This window comes from Manis pentadactyla, chromosome 5 (assembly GCF_030020395.1).
Source record: "Manis pentadactyla isolate mManPen7 chromosome 5, mManPen7.hap1, whole genome shotgun sequence".
In the NCBI taxonomy this organism is placed as follows: Eukaryota; Metazoa; Chordata; class Mammalia; order Pholidota; family Manidae; genus Manis; species Manis pentadactyla.
The window spans coordinates 52,777,318-52,804,142 of NC_080023.1; the positions used below are offsets into that span (position 1 = coordinate 52,777,318).

At 33.1% G+C, this 26,825-nt stretch overlaps 1 protein-coding gene across 2 annotated transcripts in view; it reads right to left on the reverse strand.

The window, feature by feature from the left end:
* TECRL (trans-2,3-enoyl-CoA reductase like) overlaps window positions 1-26,825 on the reverse strand; it is a 98,239-nt gene that overhangs the window by 53,146 nt on the left and 18,268 nt on the right. For both annotated transcript variants that reach the window (XM_036895227.2, XM_036895226.2), the window contains exon 2: window positions 15,982-16,033. In XM_036895227.2, the coding sequence (XP_036751122.2) occupies window positions 15,982-16,033 (52 nt within the window). The remainder of the gene's footprint in view (window positions 1-15,981; window positions 16,034-26,825) is intronic.

Here is a 26,825-nt window from a genome sequence, read left to right on the forward strand (position 1 = left end):
TGACCAAAAAACATTTTAAAAGAATTAATTCTCTAAAGTTTAGATATTATCCAAAAAGAAAACCCCAAAGAAAATGATGTAAATAAATCTAAAAGAGACAAAACAGCTATGTAAACTCACTAAGTAATGATATATAATAGGATTTTAAAATTATAAAAATAAAACTGATATTAAAATGGTAAGAATTCTGTACTATGTTCCCTATACCTGGATAAATTCCAAACATTACAGAATTTTTATGTAAAAAATCTATAACTTACATATGTCACAATAAAATATAAATGAACATTTTTAAAGATTGGAGAAAAATACTTCCACATAGCCTACATAAAATAAAATATAAAATTAATAGTTGATTAATTTGAATCTATATAATTTATGTTTTCCAGAAAAATGGGAAAAGAGTATCTGTGACCACTATACTAATTTGAGTCTGTAAATTAGGAAAGAAAATTTGGCAATACATGCTAGAATTTCAAATGAGCTTATTCTTTATAAATGCTATTTTTTTTTTGCTATTATTCTTACAAATATGACTAAAGAAGGTCAGAAATGTTAATTATTCTGGTAAATATGTCAATGCATGGTGCATGGTAAATGTTCAATACATATTTTTCAGCATTCAACAAATATTGTTGAATAAATAAGCATAATATTGCTTCATTATGGAAGCAATTAGAATGTGTATGCAGAGAATGTGTATTATACGTGCAAACAAAAGTATATCATGCATAATATTGATCGTGTAGATCAATATATATTTACACAAAAATGTATTTAGAAAATATGTGATAGGAAAAGCTGTTAAAGGAGAATGTATAAAATATGTGAAATTCTGTCTATAGGTACAGAAAGGAATCTCTAGCCATTAGTGAAAATGTTAACACATAGATAATGCTTTTTTCTTTGTAATTTTTTGTATTTTTGGAAATTTATCTTGTATATTCCTCTTATTATAGTAAAAAGTGAAGCTATTACCTTGCAAAACAATCTCATTTATTGAATCTGATGCTTTGTCAACAAAATATAGCCAGATCAAACAAAAAATCATACATGAAATTGAAACATTGGCACACTGTTATTTTTAGGGATTGTAGAAAATGTTGTGATACAGTTTAGCACATCTGAATTTCACAATGGGATTATTTCTATTTTCAAGAGATTTGAAACAGGATTTGAGTAACTATTTGAATGTGACCTGTTTTGTGAAATGTAAAAATGAGTTATTTTTAACCTAGATAAGAAAATGTATAAGAATAAATAAACCACTTCATATTTTCTTGCAATAATGAAGTACTAAAAAGCACATGTGCTTGTTTTCAGATTGTTTACATAGAATTCCACTGTGCTGCATTCTTTGTCTTTCTGAAATTTTCCTTAAGGAACAAAATCTCAGGGAAGAGAAAAGACTAATGCTGCTTCAGGTTATGTCTTAATAAGCTCCCTCGCTTTTTTTAAATTAAAGTATTATTGATATACACTCTTATGAAAGTTTCACCTGAAAAAATAATGTGGTTACTACATTCACCCATATTATCCTGGCTCCCCCCATACCTCTTTTCAGTCACTACCCATCAGTGTAGTAAGATGCCACAGAGTCACTATTTGCCTTCTCTGGGCTACACCGTTTTCCCCATGATCACCCCCATACCATGTGTGCCAATCATAATACCCCTCAATCCCCTTCTCCCTCTCTCCCACCTGCCTTCCCCCACCCTTCCCATTTGGTAACTGCTAGTCCCTTCTTGGAGTCTGTGAGTCTGCTGCTGTTTTCTTCCTTCAGTTTTGCTTCATTTTTATACTCCACAAATGAGGAAAATCATTTGGTACTTGTCCTTCTACACCTGGCTTATTTCACTGAGCATAATACTCCCTAGCTCCATCCATGTCATTGCAAATGGTAGGATTTATTTCTTATGGATGAATAGTATTTCATTGTGTATATGTACCACCTCTTCTTTATCCATACATCTACTGACGGACACTTAGGTTGCTTCCATATCTTGGCTATTGTAAATAGTGCTGCGATAAACATAGGGGTGCATCTGTCTTTTTCAAACTGGGCTGCTGCATCCTTAGGGTAAATTCCTAGAAGTGGAATTCCTGGGTCAAATGGTAAGTCTATTTTTAGTTTATTGAGGAACCTCCATATTGCTTTCCACTAGCTTACATTCCCACCAGCAGTGTAGGAGGGTTCCCCTTTCTCCACATCCTCGCCAGCATTTGTTGTTCTTAGTCTTTTCAATTCCGGCCATCTTAACTGGTGTGAGGTGATATCTCATTGTGGTTTTTATTTTAATTTCCCTGATAATTAGTGATGTGGAGCATCTTTTCATGTATCTGTTGGCCATCTGAATTTCTTCTTTGGAGAATTGTCTCTTCATATCCTCTGCCCATTTTTTAATCGGGTTATTTGCTTTTCGGTTGTTGAGGCATGTGAGTTCTTTATATATTTTGGATGTTAACCCCTTGTCAGATATGTCATTTACAAATATGTTCTCCCATACTGTAGGATGCCTTTTTGTTCTGTTGATGGTGTCCTTTGCTGTACAGAAGCTTTTTAGATTGATATAGTCCCATGTGTTCATTTTTGCTTTTGTTTCCCTTGCTCGAGGAGATGCATTCAGAAACTCCTCCTGAGGAGTTGCTCATGTTTGTATTCAGGAGATTTTTGCCTATGTTGTCTTCTAAGAGTTTTATGGTTTCATGGCTTACATTCAGGTCTTTAATCCATTTCGAGTTTACTTTTGTGTATGGGTTAAACAATAATCCAATTTCATTCTCTTGCATATAGTCCCTCTCTTTTTTATATAGCTCATCATAGATTATACCCATAATCCTGCTAATGAATGCAATTTAGTTGCCAATAAAACAGGGAAAGAAAGGAAAAGGAAAAAGAAAAATTGCATGTTCATTAAAATTTGAGGGATGATCTTTTACTCTGTAGCAGTGGTTTTAGTGACTCTGTACCAGTATGTGTTCTCTGGATTCATTTTACTGAGCATTCCTTTGTAGAGTATGATAACGAGTCTTTCTCAGTGTCTTGATATTAATCTCCCTTTGAAATTTAAATGATCTTATTCAAATATAAATTGGAAATCCATTTGCTACACATAGACTACCTTTTCTAATATTTGGCACATCTTTAATGTAGCTACTTCCTCAAGTTCAAATATTGCTAACCCAACATTTTGATGCTTAGGGACTATAAAACAAAATTATTTCATAATATCAGGCTTGGGAAACATCAGCATGTTATGTAAGGTGAATCAAAATAACCCTGACATTGCACAGCAATACAGAGGTTTAAGTGTTGTGCCATAATGAGAGACAAAACAATTCATAGACAGGATCACATCTCATGCACTTTAGGAATTGTTATTAGTTATGACAGCTTAATTGCATGAACCTTGACTGGCAATCACCATCTCTTCCTAACAGTTTGATCTCCTAAGATTCTTCAAACAACCATATATTGCATAGGCAAAGAGAATTCTCAACATTTCTGTGAGCAGCTGATGACATTAAGTATATAGCAAAGTAAATTTGACCAGTATTTTAAAGTAGTCACAGTGAGAAGCTGTCTGTTTTCAATACCTGGGACATTAATATGTGTCAGTAGTTTATATAGTGGTTTGGGTTTGAGCCACAAAGAAAACAATGGCTTAAGTAAGAAATTAAATAGGTGTACTTATAACAAAGGCCTTTAGTCAGTTAAGAAGACTTAAGGACAACAGAATTGTATCATTAGCTGAATTTAAAAATAGAAAAAATTAATGAAGTATTATAAGAAACCATGTTTTGGGTAATATATTATTGTATTTTGCAATTTACAGTACCTAGTATGTACTATAATGGGTAGACTTGATGCATAGTTTCTTCTCAAATATTATCTCAGTATGTTTGCACCTCTTCATTTCATATTGGTGGATGTTACATTCTTTAGTTTATTTGCTTTTTTAGTCTCAACTTGCGAGTTTAAGAGCAAATGAATCATTAGTTTCCCTGAAATTTCAAGATTAGGGAAGATATCATTGTCCAGCATTGTTTCTTTTTTTTTAGATTTTGACATTTCTCTTCATTAATATATATACATTGTTGAACTATTTTGAAATATGCTTAAAAAAAATAAAATTGGAAATATCCTGCAAATGACTTTTAAGATTCAAGAGAGCATCTGTGGCAGCATAGAGTAACACTCACAACATTAATGTGAAATAAAATTTTAATTTTTTTTAACTAATGCATTCATCACTAATCAAATCTAAATGGGGTTCAATTTGTGTGTGTGGGTATGTGTGTATGTGTGTGCACATGTGTGTTCCTGTATGCCAGGCTAGACTATGAACATTCATCTTTTAGTAGTATAGCATAGACCATTTAACCTGATTAATGAGTATTTGTTGAATTAAGTTTCATTAAATAATTCATTTTTTGCTACCAAAGTAACAAAAGACTGATTTTTTAAAGATAAAATTTCAATACCATATGATTTCACTTATTAGTGTAGTATAAATACAAAGCAAAACAGGATGAACAAAACAGCAGTAGACTCACAGATGCTGAGAAGTGACTGGTGGTTGCCATAGCGGAGGGATTTGGGTGGCTGGTTGGAGAGGGTGAGGGGGATAAAGGGACGCAAAAAATTCTCAGTCATATGAGTCGGTCACAGAGATAGTAGTACAGCATGGAGAATATAGCAAATGATTCTGTAACATCTTCCTATGTTGACAGATAGTAACTGCACTAGTGGGGCTGAGGATTTAATTATATGGGGGTTTAATTATATTAGGATTTAATTATATTACTTGAAAGTAATACAAGTTTGTATATAAAGGAATAAAAAAATATAAAATTTTAATACAAAGATTTTTAACTTTTGTTGTGAGGCAAACATGTGGAAATTTATAGAACATTACCTGTAAAATAAAATTTTGTAGATTACAGAATAGTATAGGCTTCAAGATTATAATGTTCCTTTCTCCAGAACTGAGGAAAAATTAACACATGTGGTATAAAATTATTGAGTAATGTATACAATATACTAAATGAAGAAGAGATATTTTGAGAATCCTGTTAAATTTTAAGTGGGTGAAATGATTCTTGCAATTTCACTTTTTTCCTGAAATATTTTGTCTGAAGTTCAAAGACTCAGCTTACCTATGGATCTCTTTTGTTATTTCCAGCTCAGGTGGGGGCCCGTATAATACATTACTTGTGTCTATTTGGCACATTTGTTAAAATTACTTCAATGACCACAGCATCAGCATTAACAAATTTTATTACCTTATGTCTTGAAATATATGTGTAATATGTAATAATTGATGCTTTTCATGTTCACTAGTAAAAGGGTCTTATTGGACCTCAGTGATCCTAGGTGAATAGCCACTGAATTCCATTAGATTTCACAAACTGTATCCTTGGCTTACCAAAGAGTGAGTAACCTGTCAAATCACTCCATTTCTCTATCTGAATTATTGACAAGGCTCATAATTCCTTTGGCCAAGGAAACTACTAGAGAAAAAATGTTAGCTGCTTCTTGAGTTAACAGAGAAGGTTTTTTAAAGAAAACCATTCTGCTACTTTCTCCCTTGGTTGCATTTATCATTTTTCTAGCTCTTTTTGTTGAGAGATCAGGGAATTCTACAGCCTGTCCAGGAGGTTCCTTTCAGATTGTCTAGCGAATACTCATTATTCTACACTATATGTGATAAATCCTTCCACTGTGTTATCTTCGTTTTGAGTTTACTCTCCTTGAACCTTTCAAAGTTTAGGATTGTTTATATCCCCCTGGCCTTTTGGTAAGGATTTATATGTATTTCAACTGTTACAATAAATTATATATCCGTTCATATGGCTGAAACTACAATTGGTCTGCTAATTGCATCATTCCCTCTCTTGCATTTTTCTCAGGGCCCTGTCTGGGAACTGCAGAGACAGGTATTACAATAGATTATAAACGTCTGATTGTCATTAATACTTTTTTACCTCATTTCATACTCTCTTTCTTAGGTCAGTCTCACAGTAGAAACTTCCATTAGCAATTTCAAGCCATATTTGCTTTATTTTGCATTCCTTTTATTTGTATTAACTATTGTTTTTAATTTAATAGTTGATCTTTTGGTACCATATGACATTAGACAGGAATTTCTGCTATTATAACCAAGCTTGAACTATGCTTATTAAACCCATAGCACTATTATTTATTATATAATTTCTAACGCTAAATTTCAAGTTAGTTCTCTATTTGCAGATGAGGGCTAATGATAGCCTTTCCCAAATGAAATAAATGATATTAATTGAATATTTGCCTGAAGAAATTAATGAAAACTATGACTCAGTAAAATAGAGGCAGTGGATTTAGTGGTTAGAGTACAGGATACAGAGTCATATTCTTGAGCTTAAATTCTAGCTCTACCACTTACTTAGCTTTTGGGCAAGGTTATCTAATCTTAAGAAATTCATCTGTAAAATGAAAATTATACTAGTTCTAAATTACCATAGAGTTGTATTTTTAAAATTTTGTTGTGTGAATATAATCTTAGGAGTTCCATGACACAGACTGAATATCTGATAGAAGTTAACTATTTTTATTTTTAGTATAAATGTTATTGTAAGGTAGCTAGAACAGAACATGCAAAGATATTATAAAGCACAGTAGTTGATAGTAAGTGCTCAACTTTGATATCCATAATTTTTAAAATTTAAATAACTGGAAGCATAGATAAAGAAATCTGCATAAAGAACAAAACAACATTTATGTCTTATTAATTCAGTAAATTTATTTAAAGATAGAAAGATTATTTCAATGGTATAAAAATGTGTGAGCAAACACCTGGAATAAGAATATTCTAAGAGACAGTTTAAGCTCAAACAATTTTTAAAAAGTGATTCAAATGTTAGAGAACCAAAGAAATAAAGGATGCTATAATTATTGACAGAAAATATAAAATTTAACAAGGAGAGACTAATCTGAAAGAAGAATATAGATTTTAAGTATCAAGGGACAATTATGTGGAGAAAAATCTTACAGATTTTGGAAATAGGTTCCCCAATTAATATAGATTTCTCAAGCCCAAGGATCCTAATGAAAGCTGAGTTATATTTCTGAGGAATAATGTTTGAACACCACAACGATATTAATAATTAGAGACACACCTTGATTTGAGGAAAAGTGAAAGAATAATAGCCAGACAAATGTCACAAGAAATGAGTTTTTATTTTTGCTTTTCCTTTCTCTTCATTGTTTCCTCAATTTTCTCAAACACAAATATTTACTAATTTTGAAAAATATGTCACTCATCCATACAAAATGCATGAGTAGAAAAATTCTAATTTCATGGTATTATTTCTGGGATTTTCTTTATTTAGTCTCTAGCACCTATTTTGGGTTCTGCATCCAATGTGTGTGTGTGTGTGGTTTCCTCCTACAGCGACCAACACTTGGGACACTGCCATGGTATCATAACTTAGCTCAATTCTGACACTGGCTGCCTTGAAGTAGCACAAATTCCACACATTAAGGGTTCAGTCCTACAAAACTGTCCCCCGACAACTCCCCGCATACATACTACATCACAAGCCAGTCCCAAGTACAGGTTGTCACCTGTGCTTCTGACTGAGTGGCTATTAAGTCAGAGGTATCCATGACTCCCTCCATGGGTTCAATTAATCTGCTAGAGTGGCTCACAGAACTCAGAGAAATATTTTGTTTACTAGATCACCAGTTTATTAGGAAATTATATAATTCAGGAACAGCCAAATGGAAAAGATACATGGGGTAAGGTATGGAAAACTTAATGAAACTCCCATGTTCTCTCCTATCATGCCAGTTTCTCTAGATCTCCACCTCTTCACCAACCTAGAAGTTCCCTGAACACAGTCCTCTAGGATTTTTATGGAGAGTTCATTATATAGGGATAATTAATTAAGTCATTGGCTGTTGACAGTTGAATCAATCTTCAGCCCCTCTTCCCACCCTCAGGCCAAGAGTTGGGACTGAGTTCCAACCCTGTACCCAAGAACTTGGTTCTCTTGTCAATCAGCCCCTATCATTAGGGGTAGTCCAATGTCAGCTTCTTAGTGCTAATAAAAAGACATCATTGCTCTCCTCACACATTGATCTACTCACTAAAATTCCAAAGGTTTTAGGAACTTTGAGCCAGAAATGAGAAGGAAGATCAAATATGTTATTTCTTAACATAAATCACAATATCACAACATCCTAATTAATTTTGATAATTCAAAAAGAAACATGATTTAGAAACACTATAAAGCATTTGCTACTTTAGAATTCTAAAAAAAAAAAATATTAAAACTTCAATCTCAAGTTAAGATCCAAAGTATTTACAATGAGTTATCTGGAAAGAAACACTTCATGAAATGTTTAGTACATATGCTCACTTGAATAAAAATCTCACATGGTTAATCTTGTCAATTATGTACCAACTTTGACATAAATTTTGAAAATATAACTTTTAATATAACTTTGAAAATAGTCAGTAAATGTTATATGATTTGTTACTATATAATGATTCAATTTCATTAAATATTCTTTAAACATGCATTGGATTTTATATCTCACCCAACTTTGCAACTGTGTTTTTAATTATATGGTATTTATCTACACTAAGCAGTCATAGAAGTAGTCATTCATAATAACTGGTTGGTGGCTAGTTTCTTTTCTGAAATTATATATGATATTGGAATGCCATTCAGAGCTCCTTATTTTGTGATAACATAACGCCCCTAATTACAAATCAATAGAAGTTTCAAAAAAGTTAAAGTTTTTAAAAACTATTTAGATTAACTACTATCTTTATGTAACTTTACAACAATGGTATTTTCCAATTTCTGTTAGAAATTTCTTGACATATGACAAGTAATGACATAGTTCCTAAAGAGTATGTTCACTAGACCTTTGCCTTGATAATTCTTTCATTATTTTTATTACTATATCTTCTACTTTAATAGTGTAAACTATCATACCTATCCCTTTTCTGTGGAGATCTAGACTATAGGGATTTAAATCATTTTGAGTATGATAAAGCATAACAAAATAACATTCAGGCAGAATTTTTTCCTTGGAATTTGTTATTCTAGAAAACATTTTGATTGTTATTAATTAAATCCACAAAATAGAATACATCATTACAGATTTAAATTTGTAAATACACTGTTGGCCATTACTCTTTGTAAATTATATTATTTTCCAAAAATATTAACATTTATTATTCTAATAAAGTCATATTGTACCCAAGAGGGGAACAAATTATATTTAAAACAAAAAATACATGAAATAGTCATTGAACTGAATAATCTGAAATAGGTTAAGGCTACTCAGCTAGTATATGTAAATATGTGGAGTTAAAAATTTCTCAAAGTCTTAGAAAATACATAATTTTAGCAGAGTGTCATATGGACTTCTATAATTATTTATTTTTCAGTTCAGTTTTGAGAAAAACATTTAATTCTGTGTAACCTTTGTGAGAAGATGAGAGGGAATGGAACATGATATATAGAGACATGAGGGCAAGTACATGAAGATCTCCAAAAGAGACTTCAAGGTATGAGTGAGAAAAATAATTACAAGTGTTAAGCAATAAACGGATGGAGATAAAGAATACTTCTAGAGTATTGCAGCTGAGAGCATTTCAGGCATTTATGGCACATTAAATGAGATGAGGAGAAATAGGTGAAAGTGTATTTATGTGTGCGTGTATGTGTGTGTGTGTGTGTGTGCATACATGTAATGTGTCATTTTATAGGTATTTTATTCATAAAACCATTGCTCTTTTCCTTTTGCCGTAATAGCTAACATTTTAACTGTAGTCTTTTCCCCTTTCTGTTTCTTCACCAGTCTGATGCTGTGGTGTCAGCAGGGTAATAAAAGGTAATAAAAGTTTTTATAACAAAGCAGAACTGAAAAATTATGAATCTTGGAAAAGCATAAGATAGTCACTTTTCCGAATCAGAAAAATCACAGTAAAGATAGCTCTAAAATAGAACTAAAAAAAAGTAAAGCTGACACAAGTCAAAGAAATAGTAGGTATACAAAAAATCAAGATCAGTCAGAATACCTAAGAGAATAAAAGTAGAGATAAAAAACATGTAAAGAGAATTCTTCCCTCAGGAAACCCAGTCTTCTGTTAAGGTTCTTTTATTCTTTACAAGATTAGCAATTAACTCCAGGGCCTGAAAATAAATAGACTCAGAAATGTCACAATTAAAAAAAAAGATTTGATGTCAGAAAGTAAGTTTATAAAAACCAATTGCACATATATATATATATATGGTTATTAATGATTTCATATATTTATGAACTGAATAAGGTGTTCAATGTTACCCAGTTTTAAAGTATACCAAACAGTTAAATTAATGCAATCAACATATGATTTTTTTTTTTTTTGCTTTTTACCTTTGTACTTCCAGTCACATATTGTTAGTGTCAGTAACAGTTTTTGGTTGCCTTTTACTATTTGACAAATATATTAAACATAATAACCAATTTAACCAACTTCTATATACTATAATAGAAGTATCTTCTAGATGCTATAATAATATAGCAAAAATGTTTTTATGTTTCTGAACTTTGTAAAATTTGAAGACCAGTAAATGTTTGAAATATAATATAATACATGCAAAATTGGCTGATTATTATTTCTCTCTTTTACTGAAGTATAATTGCCATACAGTATTATGCAGGCATCTCATTTTATTGCACTACACTTTATTGTGATTGACAGATACTGCGTTTTTTACAAAATGAGGTTTGTGCAGCCTGTATTGAGCTTCTCTTGGAGCCATTTTTCCAACAGCATTTTTTCACCTTGTATCTCTCTTTCACCTTTTGGCAAATGTCACATATATCAAACTTATTATTACATTTGTTACAGCGATCTGTGATGTTCCCATTGTAATTGTTTGAGGACTCCATAAACCACATTCACATAAAATGATGAAGTTAATAAATGTTGTGTGTGTGTTTCTACTGCAGCACTGGCCTGGTGTTCCCTGTCTCTCTCCCTCTCCTCAGGTCCCCCTATTCCCTGAAAAAGAACGATATTGAAATTAGGCCCATTAATAATCCTACAATGCCCTCTAAGTGTTCAAGTGAAAGGAGGAGTCTCATGTGTCTTGCTTTGAGTCAAAAGCTACAAATGATTAAGCTTAGTGAGGAAGGCATGTCAAAAAAATCAGATAGTTTGAAAGCTAGGCCTCTTGTACCAAAAAGTTAGCCAAGTTGTGAATGAGAAGGAAGAGTTCTTGAAGGAAATTAAAAGCATTACTCCAGTGAAGACAGGATCGTTAATAAAGCTAAACAGACTTATTGCTGATACAAAGAAAGTTATAGTGGTCTTGGGTAGAAGATCAAACCAGCCACATTTCCTTAATCCAAAGCCTAATCCACAGCAAAGCCCTAAATCTCTTCAATTCTGTCAAGGCTGAGAGAGGTGAGGAAGCTGCAGAATGGTTTGAAGTTAGCAAAGGTTGGTTCATGAGGTTTGAGGAAAGAAACTAGCTCCATAACATAAAAGTGTAAGGTGAGGCAGCAGGTGCTGATGTAGAACCTGCAGCATGTCACCCAGAAGACCTATTTAAGATAAATAAACAACAGATTTTCATTGCAAACAAAACAGCCTTCTCTTGGAAGAAGATGCCATCTAAGACTTTCACAGCTAGGGAGGAGAAGTCAAGGCCTGCCTTCAAAGCATCAAAGGATGGGCCGACTCTCTTAGGGTACAGTGCAGCTGGTGACTTTAAGTTGAAGCCAATTGACCATTCTGAAAATCCTAGCCTTTAAGAATTCTACTAAATCTACTCTGCCTGTGCTCAATAAATGGAACAAAGACTGGATGGCAGTACATCTGTTTGGACAAGATCAATGCTGTTCTTATGCCTACTACACCACAACCATTCTGCAGCCTATGGATAATGGAGTAATTTCAACTTTTAAGTCTTATTATTTAATAACACATTTTGTAAGCCTACAGCTGCCATAGTTAGGAATTCCTGTGATGATCTGGGTAAACTGAAAAACTTCCAGAAAGGATTCACCATTCTAGAGGCCATTAAGAGTACTCATAATTCATGGGACTTCAACAAAATATCGACATTCACAACTTTGGAAGAAGTTGATTCCAACCCTCATGGATGACTTTGAGGGGATCAAGACACCAGTGGAGGAATTAACTGCAGATGTGCTTGGAAGTAGCAAGAGAACTAGAGTTGCAAGTGGAGCTTTAAGATTTGACTGAATTGCTGTATCTCATGATAAAACTTGAATGGATGAGTAGTTTCTTCCAAATGAGCAATGAAATAGATTCTTATGAAGGAATGTCCTGGTGAAGATGCTGTGAAGATTGTTGAAATGGCAACAAAAGATTTAGAATATTATATGAACTTATTTGATAAAGCAGCAGAAGGGTTTGAGAGAACTGACTCCAATTTTGAAAGAAGTTCTGCTGTTGATTAAGTACTATGAAACAGCATCACATGCTACAGAGAAATCTTCATTAAAAGAGAAGTCAATCAATGTGGCAAAGTTCATTGTTGCCTATTTTTTTAAATTGCCACAGCCACCTTAACCTTCATCAACTACCACCCTCATCTATCAACAGCCTTCAACATCGAGGCCTGACCCTCCACCATCAAAAAGATTACAACTCACTGAAAGTTCTCATGATGATTAACATTCTTTAGCAGTAAAGTATTTTTTAGCTTAGTTGTGTATATTGTTTCTTTAGACATAATGCTATTGCACACTTAATTGACTATAGCATAGTGTAAAGGTAACTTTTGTATGCATTGGGAAACCGAAAAATTCATTTGGCTCCCTTTACTGCATTAGCAGTGATCTGGAACTGAACCTGAAATATCTCCAAGGTATATGCCTATATTAGTTTTAGGTGTACAGCATAGTGACTTGACACTTAATTACATTATGAAATCATTCCCCACAGTAAGTCCAGTTACCATCTATCACCATACAAAATGTTTACAATTTTATGGACTGTATTTCCTATGATGTGCATATATCTCCAGATTTTATTTATTTTATAGCTGAAAGGTTTTATTTCTTAATTCCCTTCAGTTATTTTCATCTATCCCCTGACCCCCACTGGCAATCATAAGTTTGTTCTCTGTATCCATCTGTCTACATCTTTTTTATTTTGTTTATTTATTTGCATTGCTCTTTTAGATTCCACATATAAGTGAAATCATACAGCATTTGCCCTTTTTGTCTGACTTATTTCACTTAGCATGATACCCTGTAGGTCTATGCATGTTGTCACAAATGGCAAGATTTCATTCTTTATTGTGGTTGAGTAACATTCCATTATATGTATCACATCTTCCTTACCCATTCGTCTATGGATAGACACTTAGGTTGCTTCCATATATTAGTTACTGTAAATAATTCTGGGATTGAATATAGGGGTGCATATATCTCTTCAAATTGGTATTCTATTTTCTTTTGTATTAATACCCAGAAGTGGAATTGCTGGACCATATAGCAGTTCTATTTTTAATTTTTGAAGGAACTCAGTTCTGTTGTCCACAGTGACTGAACCAATTTACATTCCCACTAACAGTGAGTGAGGGTTCCCTTTTCTCTACATCTTCACTGACACTTTTTATTTCTTATAATTTGCTACTAGCCAATCTGATAGGTGTAAGGTAATATCTTATTGTGGTTTGATTTGACTTTCCTTGATGATTAGTGATGTTGAACGTCTTTTCATGTGCCTGTTAGCCATGTACAATATAGCATGATAAATGCAAAATTACCTGAATATTATTTTTCTGTAAGTGCTGAAAATACTTTCAAAGTAGAAGTAATTTTAAAACAGTGGAAAGGTTACAATTTATATAAGGTTGTTAAAGAGTGGAACTGTATTTAGGAAAATGAATAAAATAATATTTGTTAAGAATGCTTAGATTTTGACAGAGCTAGAAAAACTAATCATATTATTGTCATATTTTCACCTGGCCAATTCTGAAATTGGACAAGTCTAAGATTTTCGTCAAATTAGTTAACTTCACTTTCCTAATTACAAGAAATAGGTTCTGAACCCCACAAATGCAGAAGTTTAGGCTGTAAAATTTTAATATTCCATGTATATGTTATATATATATATGTGCATGTAATACAAACTCTTATAAAAGCAGTCATTGAATCAAACATCAAGGTGACTATATATCCTTTTTACACATACAGTAGCCTTTGATTCATTTCCTCATTTCCAGACAATAATGGTAATATTTATTATGCTATCATTAATTTAAATGCAATTCTTTTCTTGCATTTTTCTTCTTTATAGTAAAAAAGTTATTTTCAAATGTCTTCTCACTTCTCACTACAATCTAAACTTTCTGAAACCACTTAATTAGGAGAAAGCTTATCTACATCTTTCCAAAAATGACAACTCAAATACTACTTTAACAAGATTCATATTTATGTGAAGATAGGAATAATGCAAAAGAAATGCATTTAGGATATAAATAAACTGGAAATCCTTGTGTAAATAACCAGGGTGACAGTTCATATACATTCTATGATAAGCTACAGATTTGTATTTGTAAAAATTATAAGAATTTAGAAAATACTGGCAAAAATATACAGAGAATTTGATTATCATGCCGAAAGTTAGAGAATCAATCCATGACAGATGTCTACACTTCTGCTGTTTGTTTTTCCTTACTATAGTCCCTTTCTGTTTCTTTTCTTCATATCCAAATCCTATGTATCTTTGTGGTAAAATATTAGAACTCACCTTCCTGAAGAATTTTTTAACTGGTTAAGCATATTTCAAATAATTCTATTTTATCCTGTATATGTTCTCTGTTCCTACTAACAATTTTAAAAATGATTTTTCCTAAATATTTATAAATTTTAGATATGTTAGCTATATGGGTTTATTTTTATAATTTTTTAGATACATGTATTATGTCTTCCTCAATACTATAATTTGAAGGCTGATGGGATGTCTTCTACCTTCATTTAACTAGCCATTGTCATATATACAGAAAGTATTCAGTAAATATTCCATACTTTTCCTAAAAGAAATGATAATAATAAAACTGTTTTACTGATTTTAGTCTAAGATATTATCAGTTTAATATATTGTGAGCTTTAAGAAAATTTTTAGAAAAGAAATATTGTTTAACTAAATCAAAATTTGAAAATATCCTTAATGAAGCCCATACATGTACAATACCAAGAATGAATTCTAATGTAAATTATGAATTTGGGGATTCTGATATGGAATGCTGGTGGGAAGGCTGTGCCTGTGTGGAGATAGGGAGCATATAGGAACTCTCTATATTCAGCTCAATTTTGCTATGAATCTTAAACTAGTCTAAAATCAAAGCCCATTGAAAAAAAGTTCCATAATAATTTATAGACATTTTCACTAACTAATGGATAAACTTTATTGAAAAAAATTTGTAAAAATAAAAATCCAATTTAAACAAATCTCACATAAATATTTCCAAGCAAATAATAGTAGGAGATATCTTAACGAAGTAAATTTAGCTATTAATAAAATTAAATAGTATAGCTATTAATAAAATTAAATAGTATAATTTCAATGTATTCTATAAAAACAAAATCCTATGTGGAGGAGGTTTGACTAGTATAAACAAACACATGGAGTAAAACTCATGCTTAATATTTTGCTTAAATATAAACAAATACTTTGTATCAATGAATGACTTACACATATAGGACATTTCCTGATAGAATGAAAAACATTCTGATATTAACTAGTATTTCTTAGAATACTAAAAGAATGTTGTAGATTAAAGCCTCAGAGTGTTTGTGGTCCAAGAAGTATTTAGTATAATATTATTTCTGAGTTCCATGTAAAAGTATGGTTTCCATACACTCTACCATGATATTGAACTTATTCCTACAGATAAATTTAAACCAATTAGAGAAAACTGTAACACAAATTCTAAATTATATACAAAACTTACATGTTTTGTGAAATTTTTGTTTAACATCATGAATAGTAGATTTTTGAGTCACCTGAAAAAGAAAAGCAAATGGAGAGGATTAGAAGGAAAAAGTGTTCATTTATTTGCTATATATTTGTACAGAAAGAAAACATATGTTTAAGAGGTAAAAGTATTACAAAATAGCCTGATTGCTGTTTTTAGCTTTTTAGTCATTACTGTCTGACAGCCTTGAAACATTGTACCGATATATCTTTTTCTAAAATTTCTTATTTGTATGGAACAATAAAAGAGTTATTATGCAAGTTCATCCAAACTTTTATCTCTAAAATATATTTTTGAATTTTCTATTACCCATGAAATTCAATTGCTGGTTTCCAAACCAGTGAGATTATCAATTTAAGTATGGGTAAATTCACAGGATAGAAAGGAAGAGTTTATAGCAGATGAGCCTGAATATATGAAATTGATTTATATGGACAAAAGAAGGAAGCGTTTACTTCAGAGTATAATGAAAAAAAAGATCTGATCCACACCCCCTAGTTTTAAATACTATATATTTAAAACTCCAACCAGAAATACTATAAATTCATCAAAATCCGTGTTACGTATATTATTTGGATTCTTAAAGTGTATAATGGTTTGACCAATTATTTTGTCCTAATCTACTAAAATTAACTATATCTAGTTTTAATAAAATGAATAAAATAAATGTTTCTTCATTGAAATTGCAAAATGTATGGGGGTAAGAGTTCTAGTCAAAAACCTCAAGCCATTAAATTACTTTTTGATTTTCTGACTCTATTCATAACAACCTTGTAAAACAAATCCCTCTCCACCTCTGGCCCCTTCCATTGGCTTATGAAAACCCAACAATCCTTCAAAGTCTACATGAAAAGATATTTTCATGATCATTAACAAAAATGTATTTCCCTTGTCTAAGCATGTAAACAATATTGTGCACATAATTTATTTTATTTTATTGCTCCAATAATGTCTTCTTATAGGTGTTTTGGGTGGGTGAAATGAAAAATAAAAGTGCATAAATGGATGGCAAATAATAATACTCCAGGAAGTTCTTATTGTTATATTTAATATTGCATTATGTATTAAAGTTAAAACAATAAATACATTTTACCATATTGCATCTATAAATAAGAATATGCTATATACCATTCAGAATTTTTTTTCTGATTTCTTCAGTGTATATGGTTCAAAAATAAGAAAGTTCTAAGAATTAAGCACTTAAGAACAATATTAATTCCCACTGGTATGATCCTGTAAATAGCAAAAGGACCCTAATGAATTCTGTATGAAATTTTCAAATATTTCATAGCAGTGCTATTCTCTGTAGTGTTAGAAATATTTGAAAAATGGTTTTTGGAAAGGATTACAAATACTTATATTTAACATACCATTTCATTTTGATTATTGAACTTTCATATTTGAACATTTAAAAAATGTGGCTTAAAAGTGTTCATTGTCTTATCTCACTGTTACTTCATTGCAAGCACTTTCATATGTTACTTCCTTTGTATGAAGCCTTTTCTATGATCACAGAGATCTTTTATAGGATGCCTAATATTTACATGCTTTCTCCAGTACAAGTACTGGTCTATCAGTTATTTCAAGGGCCATGGAAAAACAAATAATTTTTTTAAGCAGTAACTCCTCAATCAGGGTTTGCTACCACTTTATGAAGGCACATTATCTTCTGCTTATGCTTTGGTTATTCCAACCACCTATGAGGTCCTTGAGGACAATGACCTCGTTTACTGTAGTTTTTTGTGTTTCAGTATGCAGTACACCATATGACATTGTGGGTAAAATTGAAACATTTCCAGAATATCTCACCTGGCTTTAGTATATCTGCATATCAATAGGCATTCAGGTGGAAAAAAGTATGGCTTTAGTTCATTTGCATCTTTCATCTCTATATCAATGGGTGATTACCTGGGCAACAGAGAGCTTATCTGTACCTGAGAGGTGAGGGGGAGGAGTGGGTGCGGCGTTGTTGTTGCTGGAGCAGAGAAGAAAGACTGCGTGGAACTGCAGTTTGTGAGCAATAAACGGGTTTTAAACTTTATTTCTCCCTTTGACTGATTTTGGTTTGTAGAGGTATTTTGCCCCAAGATTTCCTCTCCCCTAACTAATAATTGGCATAGTATTGGCAGGATTCCTGTGAACCCAAAATCTGTCATAATGGGTGTGACCTTTGGGAGGGGAGAAGTGGCGCTCGTGCCGAGGGACATGCATCTACACTCGTGTGGTTGTGGAGGCGCCACCACCACTGCTGGCCATGCTGACCCTGGCCCGTGTCCCGAGCCTAAGGCTACTGTTTCTGCCACTGCTGCTGCTCTTGCTGCTGGATGGAGCCTGGCCACAACCATGGAAAGGAGCAGAGGTTGGGGTTACCTTGAAGCAACTGACTGCTGTGTACCATGCCTTGCTGGCTATAGAGCCCATCGCCAGAACAGCTCCGACCACAGTAATAACCTCCTATCCCATCGCGGGGTGGGTGCGAGACTGGACCCAAAGGCCACGGAGTGGCGTGGCACAGACACCTCAGAAGACAATGTGGGCCTGTCTGTGGGGCTTCCCTCTCACCTTTGAAGAAGTCAGCTGAGCCTGGAAGGAGTGCCCTGCACGTTGTGCAGATCAGCAAACCACCAAGAGAGGCCTAGAGCATCTCTCTGCAGCCTATGGTTGGTCGCCAGTTACTGAGAGCAATCCAGGTACCCACTTTATTGGACATGTGTTGCAAGGATGGGTTTAGTAATTAGGAGTAGAACGGACGTGGCCCTGGACATTTCAACACATGGATCAGTGATGGCTGGCTCTTCTAGCATCTTGGGGAAAAGGCCTGGAAGCTGGCCTTCTGTGTATTCCTGTAATAACAGCAAATTGGCCCCCAACAATCACGGTTATTTGCTTCTACGGTCTTTGTGTCTTGGATTCGCCCCCTGGCTGCAGCTGCCACATGATGCCTGGAATGGATGAGCTTTGGACTTAATCTGCATGGGACTTTGAACCTAGCTGAATCCTCTGGCTTGAGAATTATGATTGTGTTGCTGTTGTTGAGAAAAAAATGCTTAAAGAAAGGCTTAACTTTGTCTAAAATGTTTGGTACAAGTTTTGTGAGCAATCTAGCAGTTTAGGAATGAGTAAACAAGTATAGAAACGTATTTTGTGTTTAGTGAGAGATTGTGCTGTAAAGTACATTTACTTAATTTACATAGGCTGAATCCTCTGGCTTGAGGATAATCAAGATTTTATTGCTATTGCTATTGCATGTTACTAGATTGGTCGGAAGAGGGGGATCGAGAAAATTGTAAGGCGAGATTTCTGGAAGGGTGGTTTGTGGGTAAAATTGAAACATTTCCAGAATATCTCACCTGGCTTTAGTATATCTGCATATCAATAGGCATTCAGAGGTGGAACGAAGTATGGCTTTAGTGCATTTGCATCTTTCATCTCCATATCAATGGGTGATTACCTGGGCAACAGAGGGCTTATCTGTACCTGCGAGGTGAGGGGGACGGCCAGTGTGGTGGCTGCTGGAGCAGAGAAGAAAGATGGCCGGAGACTGCAGAAGTGAGCAATAAACGGGTTTTAAACTTTATTTCTCTCTTTGACTGATTTTGGCTTGTGGAGGTATTTTGCCCTGAGATTTCCTCTTCCCCGACTAACAGACATGTAACCAAGTTTAAGTCACTTTTGTTGAAATAAAAAATATAGCTGTGAGTGCAAAGTCATGTGAAAATAGGCAGTTCTTTAATCTGATATGAAAAGTGTTTCTAGAGCAGATTTCTTTAGAAAAATGTATGCTTTTCTTCAAGATAGAATAATTTAAATGACAATGTACTTTTTTCTCTGAATTTGCAAACTTTCAAAACGAAGATAATGTTCTCTTAAAAGAAGCCTACATGTGGGACTGGATTGTTATTACAAGCTTTCAGCAAACTTTTAAAATTATTTTTTAGTTTTGAAAATTACATTTGACTTTCATATGTTAGAAAAGTGCTGATTTTGAATAAATCTTTGAGAACTGCCCTTTCTGGAGCAATTTTAGTTAAATACAGCAGGCAAAAATAATTAACCATTAAATGATTCAGACAGCGTTGCTCAATTAGCCACCAGACTGTGCTTGATCAACTCTTTCAGTACTTCAGTTGTACTCAGAGCACAAAGAGAGGAAAAGATGATAATTAACAGAGCATTTCAGACTTTCTGATTACTAAACCGATGTCTCTGTAGCTTCATCAGGAAGTTTATTCATAATAACTTCTACTTTTTAGCAAGTTTTACAACCTCTTAAAAAGGACAAGCTATCATCAGAATAATTTATTCACTTTTATAAATCACAATTAATTGTGCAGATGGGAAAAATGAGTATTACAACATCTGTAATCGGAAATTCTCTTCATTAATGTTTCTTTCTCATCGGAGGAAATTAATCTTAATCTTAAAATGTCAAGTAGACAAGGTAACTGGTGTTTGTTAATTGAATCAAAATTTACTTTTAAATTGCAACTGTTCTAGTTGAATTTTGGGTCATTAGTACTTTATCCAACATTTAACTCGATGAGCTTAGAAAAACCTTTTCACTTTCAAGCGAAATCTAGGATTTGCTTGAATGTGCTGTATACAAAGATATTTCAGAAAAAAAATTCTTTTGTACTACTGCTACTTTTTAAAACTATATTTTAGCTGCTTTCTAATGAATCTTTGAAGTGAACAGATGTCTCCAGAATACTGTGTAGCCTGTTTAGAGAAACGAAAATTAAGTGGTGAAGAACAACCACTTGAAATTCATTTGACAGAGTAATTGTAATGTGCAAACCAAACATTGTCAGTAAACTTGGTTAAAAAATGAAATGTCAACTAGTAAAGACACAGAAAGAAACAGAATAAAAGATAAATTGAAGAGAAATGATTAGAGATAGAGGTGTGAAAATACAGACACACACACACACACACACACACACACATACACACACACACACACAAATATCCAGGGCAGGGCTCCTAATTGTCAAGAGCTTTTTCTTCCACACAGAGTACTAGCCTAAGGAATCAGGTTTTAAGATTTATTAATTTAGGAAAATGGGAAATATGCCTCTAAGAATTTCCATTAGAAGATTTTGCCAAATAGAATATTTGTTGCAATAATTTTATCAGAATGGACAATGACTTTTCTGCATAAACAAATATAATTTTACTCTAAGTACTCTTCAGATTGTTACTAAAATTTAAATAAGCAATCCATATAAAAATACTTCTACAAATTCAGAATCTATTTGGTATGTTATAAAATATCAAGAATTTTCACTGTAAATACAATTGACATGACCCTATGGATATGCAGAGATATCAGTTTTTATAAGGTTTAAATGATTTAAATTTAATTGAATTTCATTTACTATTTAAGAAATTGAGAATTATTTTATACCATATCAGTTTTATATATTTATATACTATAGTGAATTATTTAAAATGAGTTATTATATTAAACTAATATATTATGTATATATACACAGTTTATATATTTCAGATGTTTGTACCATGACAAATGGTCTTTACATGCTGCAGTAACACATTTGCCTTTTCAGTTCAACAAAAAAATAAACACTGACATATAAGTAATCCCTTAGATATTCCCTCTAGAAAGTTTCAAAGATACATTCATCTGAATAATGTGCTCTTTTATAAATACTTTATCCCCAGTAAATCATGTAACTTTTATTTGGGAGTACAGCCTACATATTATTGATTTCCTAATTATAGTTATATATTATATAAATATTATATATATACACATTAAGAAATAGAGGGGAAAAGTATGGGGTAACTATGACACTGAATATCTAATTTTACATATATAATTTTTGCATAGCTTTGATATCATTTTAACATTGTGGACAAAAATAAATACAATTTCAATAAGTGCTATAAAACTAGTATTTAATTTTTGTAATCCTTCAATAAAATTAACTATTAGTGTCTAGAATATATTACCAAGCCATTTTATCTCTGTTTAGTGTGAAAGTAGTGAGCTATGCATTGTTTACTGAAATAAGTGGCTATTTTTGTATGCTTGTTTTCTATCTTATAACTTAAAATCATAACATATTGAAAATGTGAAAGAAAAATTAAAATTGAGATTAGAATTTGAAACTCTAAAACATAAACTAGGAAGAAATATTTTATAAATTGGAAAATAATTTAGATTTTTAAGAACACAAAATTGTCCATAGTGAATATTCTTTCTGGAATATTTTTATAATATGTGTTCGACAACCTAGCTTAGAATTTTAGGACTGGATGAAATCATAAAGACCACAGAGTTAAATGTATATTTTTAAGAATAAAATAAAGCCTGGTGAAATTAACACTTAGGATTACTTAAACTTTGAGATAAATAAATGACTTTTTTTAAAGATACTAAGTTTTTGAGTACACTAAAGTAGTAAACAACTATTAAACATATTATTTAGAAAGAAAAAGAAATACATAGTTCAATCATTTCATTGTACAGATTACTACAAACAAATTCAGGAGCATGATATTTACTTTTTAAAGACTAACATCAAGTTTGTAAATCACCTTAGGTGTTAACTCTGTTGTATAATTCGTTTACTTTTGTTTCTACGGATGGTATTAAAGAGATATTTTGATTAACTTCAACTTAAAAGAATACACTCAAATTTCAAATTCTATATGCAAAAATGAAACTAACATGGTACACTGTGAAATATGTCATCCATTTAGTTTTGTAACAAATCTTGAAACTATTAGTGATTTATAAACTTGTTTAACCTTAGTATTCAAAATATTTAGTATTTGTTTTTGAAAGATACACCATGTAGTTAATATGAATTTCAGCCAAATAAAGAAACCGCATGACAAAACTCATGCATAAAATCTTAAAATGTGAAATTTATTCTGCTGATGACTCAAGGAAATCTCTATTCCAAGATATAGAGACTCTCTTGGGAAATTTAGTTGTTATTTGTAGCTAGTTTTCTAAAAATGTAGAATTTTACCTACTTCTGTAAACACCAAGTATTTTAATCAATTCAATTTAAATTGTGTTTTCTCTAAAATATACTTTATTTATTGCCCTACCAAGAGAAGGATAATTGAAATTGTTCTTGGAAATTGAAGATCTGTGGCAAATTAGATTGTTTTAGCAAATATTTGTTTTATCCCTCATCTTCTCTTCTGTAGGATGTGATGCTGGTTATGTTGGACTCAGAACTTTGGTTGCTTTGGGCAATAGAAAGTGGACAGAAGAAGCAGGGTGTCCATTTCAGGCTTTAGGTCTTAAAGGGCATTACGAGTTTTCACATATCCATCTGGGAGCTTCCGGCTTATGCCACGATGAGTACATGTTCTGGAAGCTCTGGCTCTTCTTTTTTGAACTCGTCCATGCCCTCTCTTGCTACAGGTCTCACTTGTCTTTTCGGCTTAAAAAAAATGTAGCTAAGATTTTTCCAACTAAGCAAACCGATTAATAGATTTGAATGAGAATTTGGGACTCTGTATATGATTAAAGCGAATGAACTTTAGCACATAAATTTTGGAGTAAATAACTTTGCTTACTCCAGTAATTTATAATTGTTCAAAATATTTGTTTCCCTCCCTGCATCAGTCTTTCAGAGGGAATATTTTGTTATCTCCACCATGTTAGACTCAAGCATGGCACAGGTTGATTGACCAATGTCCAAGCAGAAATTTTAAGAGCCAGGATGTGGTTCACCAGCTATTATGGACTGAGTGTCTGTACCTCCCAAAATTTATATGTTGAAAGCCTACCCCCCCCATGTGATAATATTAGAAAGTGGGCCTTTTGGAGGTAACCAGATCATAAGGGTGGAACTCTCATGAATTAGTACCTTTATGAAAGAGACTCCAGTCTAATCCTCTAGATAGAATAAGATTGCAGTCTGAAACCTGGAAGAGGATCTTAACCAAGCCTGATCATGCTGGTACCCTAATCTTGAACTTCTAGCCTCCAGAACTGTAAGAGATAAATTTCTGTTGTTTATAAGCCACCCAGTCTAAGGCACTTTATTATAGCAGCCCAAACGGACTAAGAAATACCACCTCTCTGTTCACTTTACTTGGAGACTTACATGACATTGATAATGACAAGGACAAGAGCTGCTTATCAAGCTGGTTCTAGAATAAAGCTCAGAACAAAGCGACCATTCATTGGAATGCCACATGAGGCAGAAATAAACCTTTGTTACTGTACATCATTGATTATTTGGAGTCATTACCTAGTTTAACCTGAAAGTTACTGTTATTTACTTATTTTTTATTTTTATTTCTTTTAAAAATTTTTATTAAGGTACTATTGATATAGACTCTTATGAAGGTTTCACATGAAAAAACAGTGTGGTTATGACATTTGCCCATATTATCAAGTCCCCACCCATACCCCAATGCAGTCACTGCCCATCAGTGTAGCAAGATGACCCAGATTGACTATGTCCCTTCTGTGTGCTACACTATTTTCCCAGTGATCCACCACACCATGTGTACTAAACATAATATCCCTCAATCCCTTTCTTCCTTCCTCCCCACCAGCCCTCCTAAACCCTCCCCTTTGGCAACCACTAGTCTCTTCTTGGAGTCTCTGAATCTGATGCCATTTTGTTCCTCCAGTTTTGCTTCATTGTTATACTCCACAAATGAGGGAAAGCATTTAGCACTTGTCTTCCTCCACGTGGCTTATTTCACTGAGCATAATATCCTCCAGCTCCATACATGTTGTTGCAAATGGTAGGATCTGTTTCTTTCTTATGGCTGAATAGTATTCCAATGTGTATATGTACCACTTCTTCTTTATCCATTCATCTACTGATGGACACTTAGGTTGATTCCATATCTTGACTATTGTAGATAGTGCTGCAATAAACATAGGGGTGCATATGTCTTTTTGAATCTGAGAAGTTGTATACTTTGGGTAAATTCCAAGGAGTGGGATTCCTGGGTCAAATGGTATTTCTATTTTTAGTTTTTTGAAGAACCTCCATATTGCTTTCCACAGTGGTTGAACAAGTTTACATTCCCACCAGCAGTGTAGGACGGTTCCCCTTTCTCTGCATCCTCACCAGCATTTGTTGTTCTTAGTCTTTTCAATGCTGGCCATCCTTACCGGCATGAGGTGATCTCTCATTGTGGTTTTAATTTGCATTTGCCTGATGATTAGTGATGTGGAGCATCTTTTCATGTGTCTGTTGGCCATCTGAATTTCTTCTTTGGAGAACTGTCTCTTCATATCCTCTGCCCATTTTTTAATCAGGTCATTTGCTTTTTGGGTGTTGAGGCCTGTGAGTTCTTTATATATTTTGGATGTTAACCCCTTGTCAGATATGTCATTTACAAATATATTCTCCCACACTGTAGGGCGCCTTTTTGTTCTATTGATGGTGTCCTTTGCTGTACAGAAACTTTTTGGTTTGATGTAGTCCCACATGTTCATTTTTGCTTTTGTTTCCCTTGCTCGAGGAGATGCATTCAGGAAGAAGTTGCTCATGCTTATATTCAGGAGATTTTTGCCTATGTTGTCTTCTAAGAGTTTTATGGTTTCATGACTTTCATTCAGTGCTTTTATCCATTTCGAATTTACTTTTGTATATGGGATTAGACCATAATCCAGTTTCATTCTTTTACATGGAGCTGTTGAGTTTTGCCAACAGTAGCTGTTGAAGAGGCTGTCATTTCCCCATTGTATATCCATGGCCCCTTTGTCATATATTAATTGACCATATATGCTTGGGTTTATATCTGTGATCTCTAGTCTGTTCCATTGGTCTATGGGTCTGTTCTTGTGCCAGTACCAAATTGCCTTGATTACTGTGGCTTTGCAGTAGAGCTTGAAGTCAGGGAGCATAATTCCTCCTGCTTTATTCTTCCTTCTTAGGATTGTTTTGGTTATTCATGGACTTTTGTGGTTCCATATGAGTTTTAGGACTATTTGCTCTAGTTCATTGAAGAATGCTGTTGATATTCCAATAGGGATTGCATTAAATCTGTAGATTGCTTTATGCAGGAAAGCCATTTTGAAAATATTAATTCTCTCTATCCATGAGCATGGGATGTGTTTCCATTTTTTGGTATCTTCTTTAATTTCTCTCATGAGTGTCTTGTAGTTTTCAGAGTATAGGTCTTTCACTTCCTTGGTTACATTTATTCCACAGTATTTTATTCTTTTTGATGCAATTGTAAATGGAATTGTTTTTCTGATTTCTCTTTCTGCTACTTAATCATTAGTATATAGGAATGCAACAGATATCTGCATATTAATATTGTACCCTGCAACTTTGCTGAATTCAAATATTAGATCTAGTAGTTTTAGAGTGGAGTCTTTAGGGTTTTCATGTACAATATCATGTTATCTACAAACAGGGACAGTTTAACTTTGTCCCTGCCAATCTAGATGCCTTTTATTTCTTTGTGCTGTGGGGAATAGAAGTGGGGAGAGTGCACATCCTTGTCTTGTTCCCAATCTTAGAGGAAAAGCTTTCAGCTTCTCGCTGTTAAGTATAATGTTGGCTGTGGGTTTGTCATATATGGCCTTTATTATGTTGAGGTACTTGCCCTCTATACCCATTTTGTTGAGAGATTTTATCATGAATGGATGATGAATTTTGTCAAATGCTTTTTCAGCATCTATGGAGATGATCATGTGGTTTTTGTCCTTCTTTTTGTTGATGTGCTGGATGATGTTGATGGATTTTCAAATATTGTACCATCCTTGCATTCCTGGGATTAATCCCACTTGGTCATGATGTATGATCTTTTTGATGTATTTTTGAATTTGGTTTGCTAATATTTTATTGAGTACTTTTGCA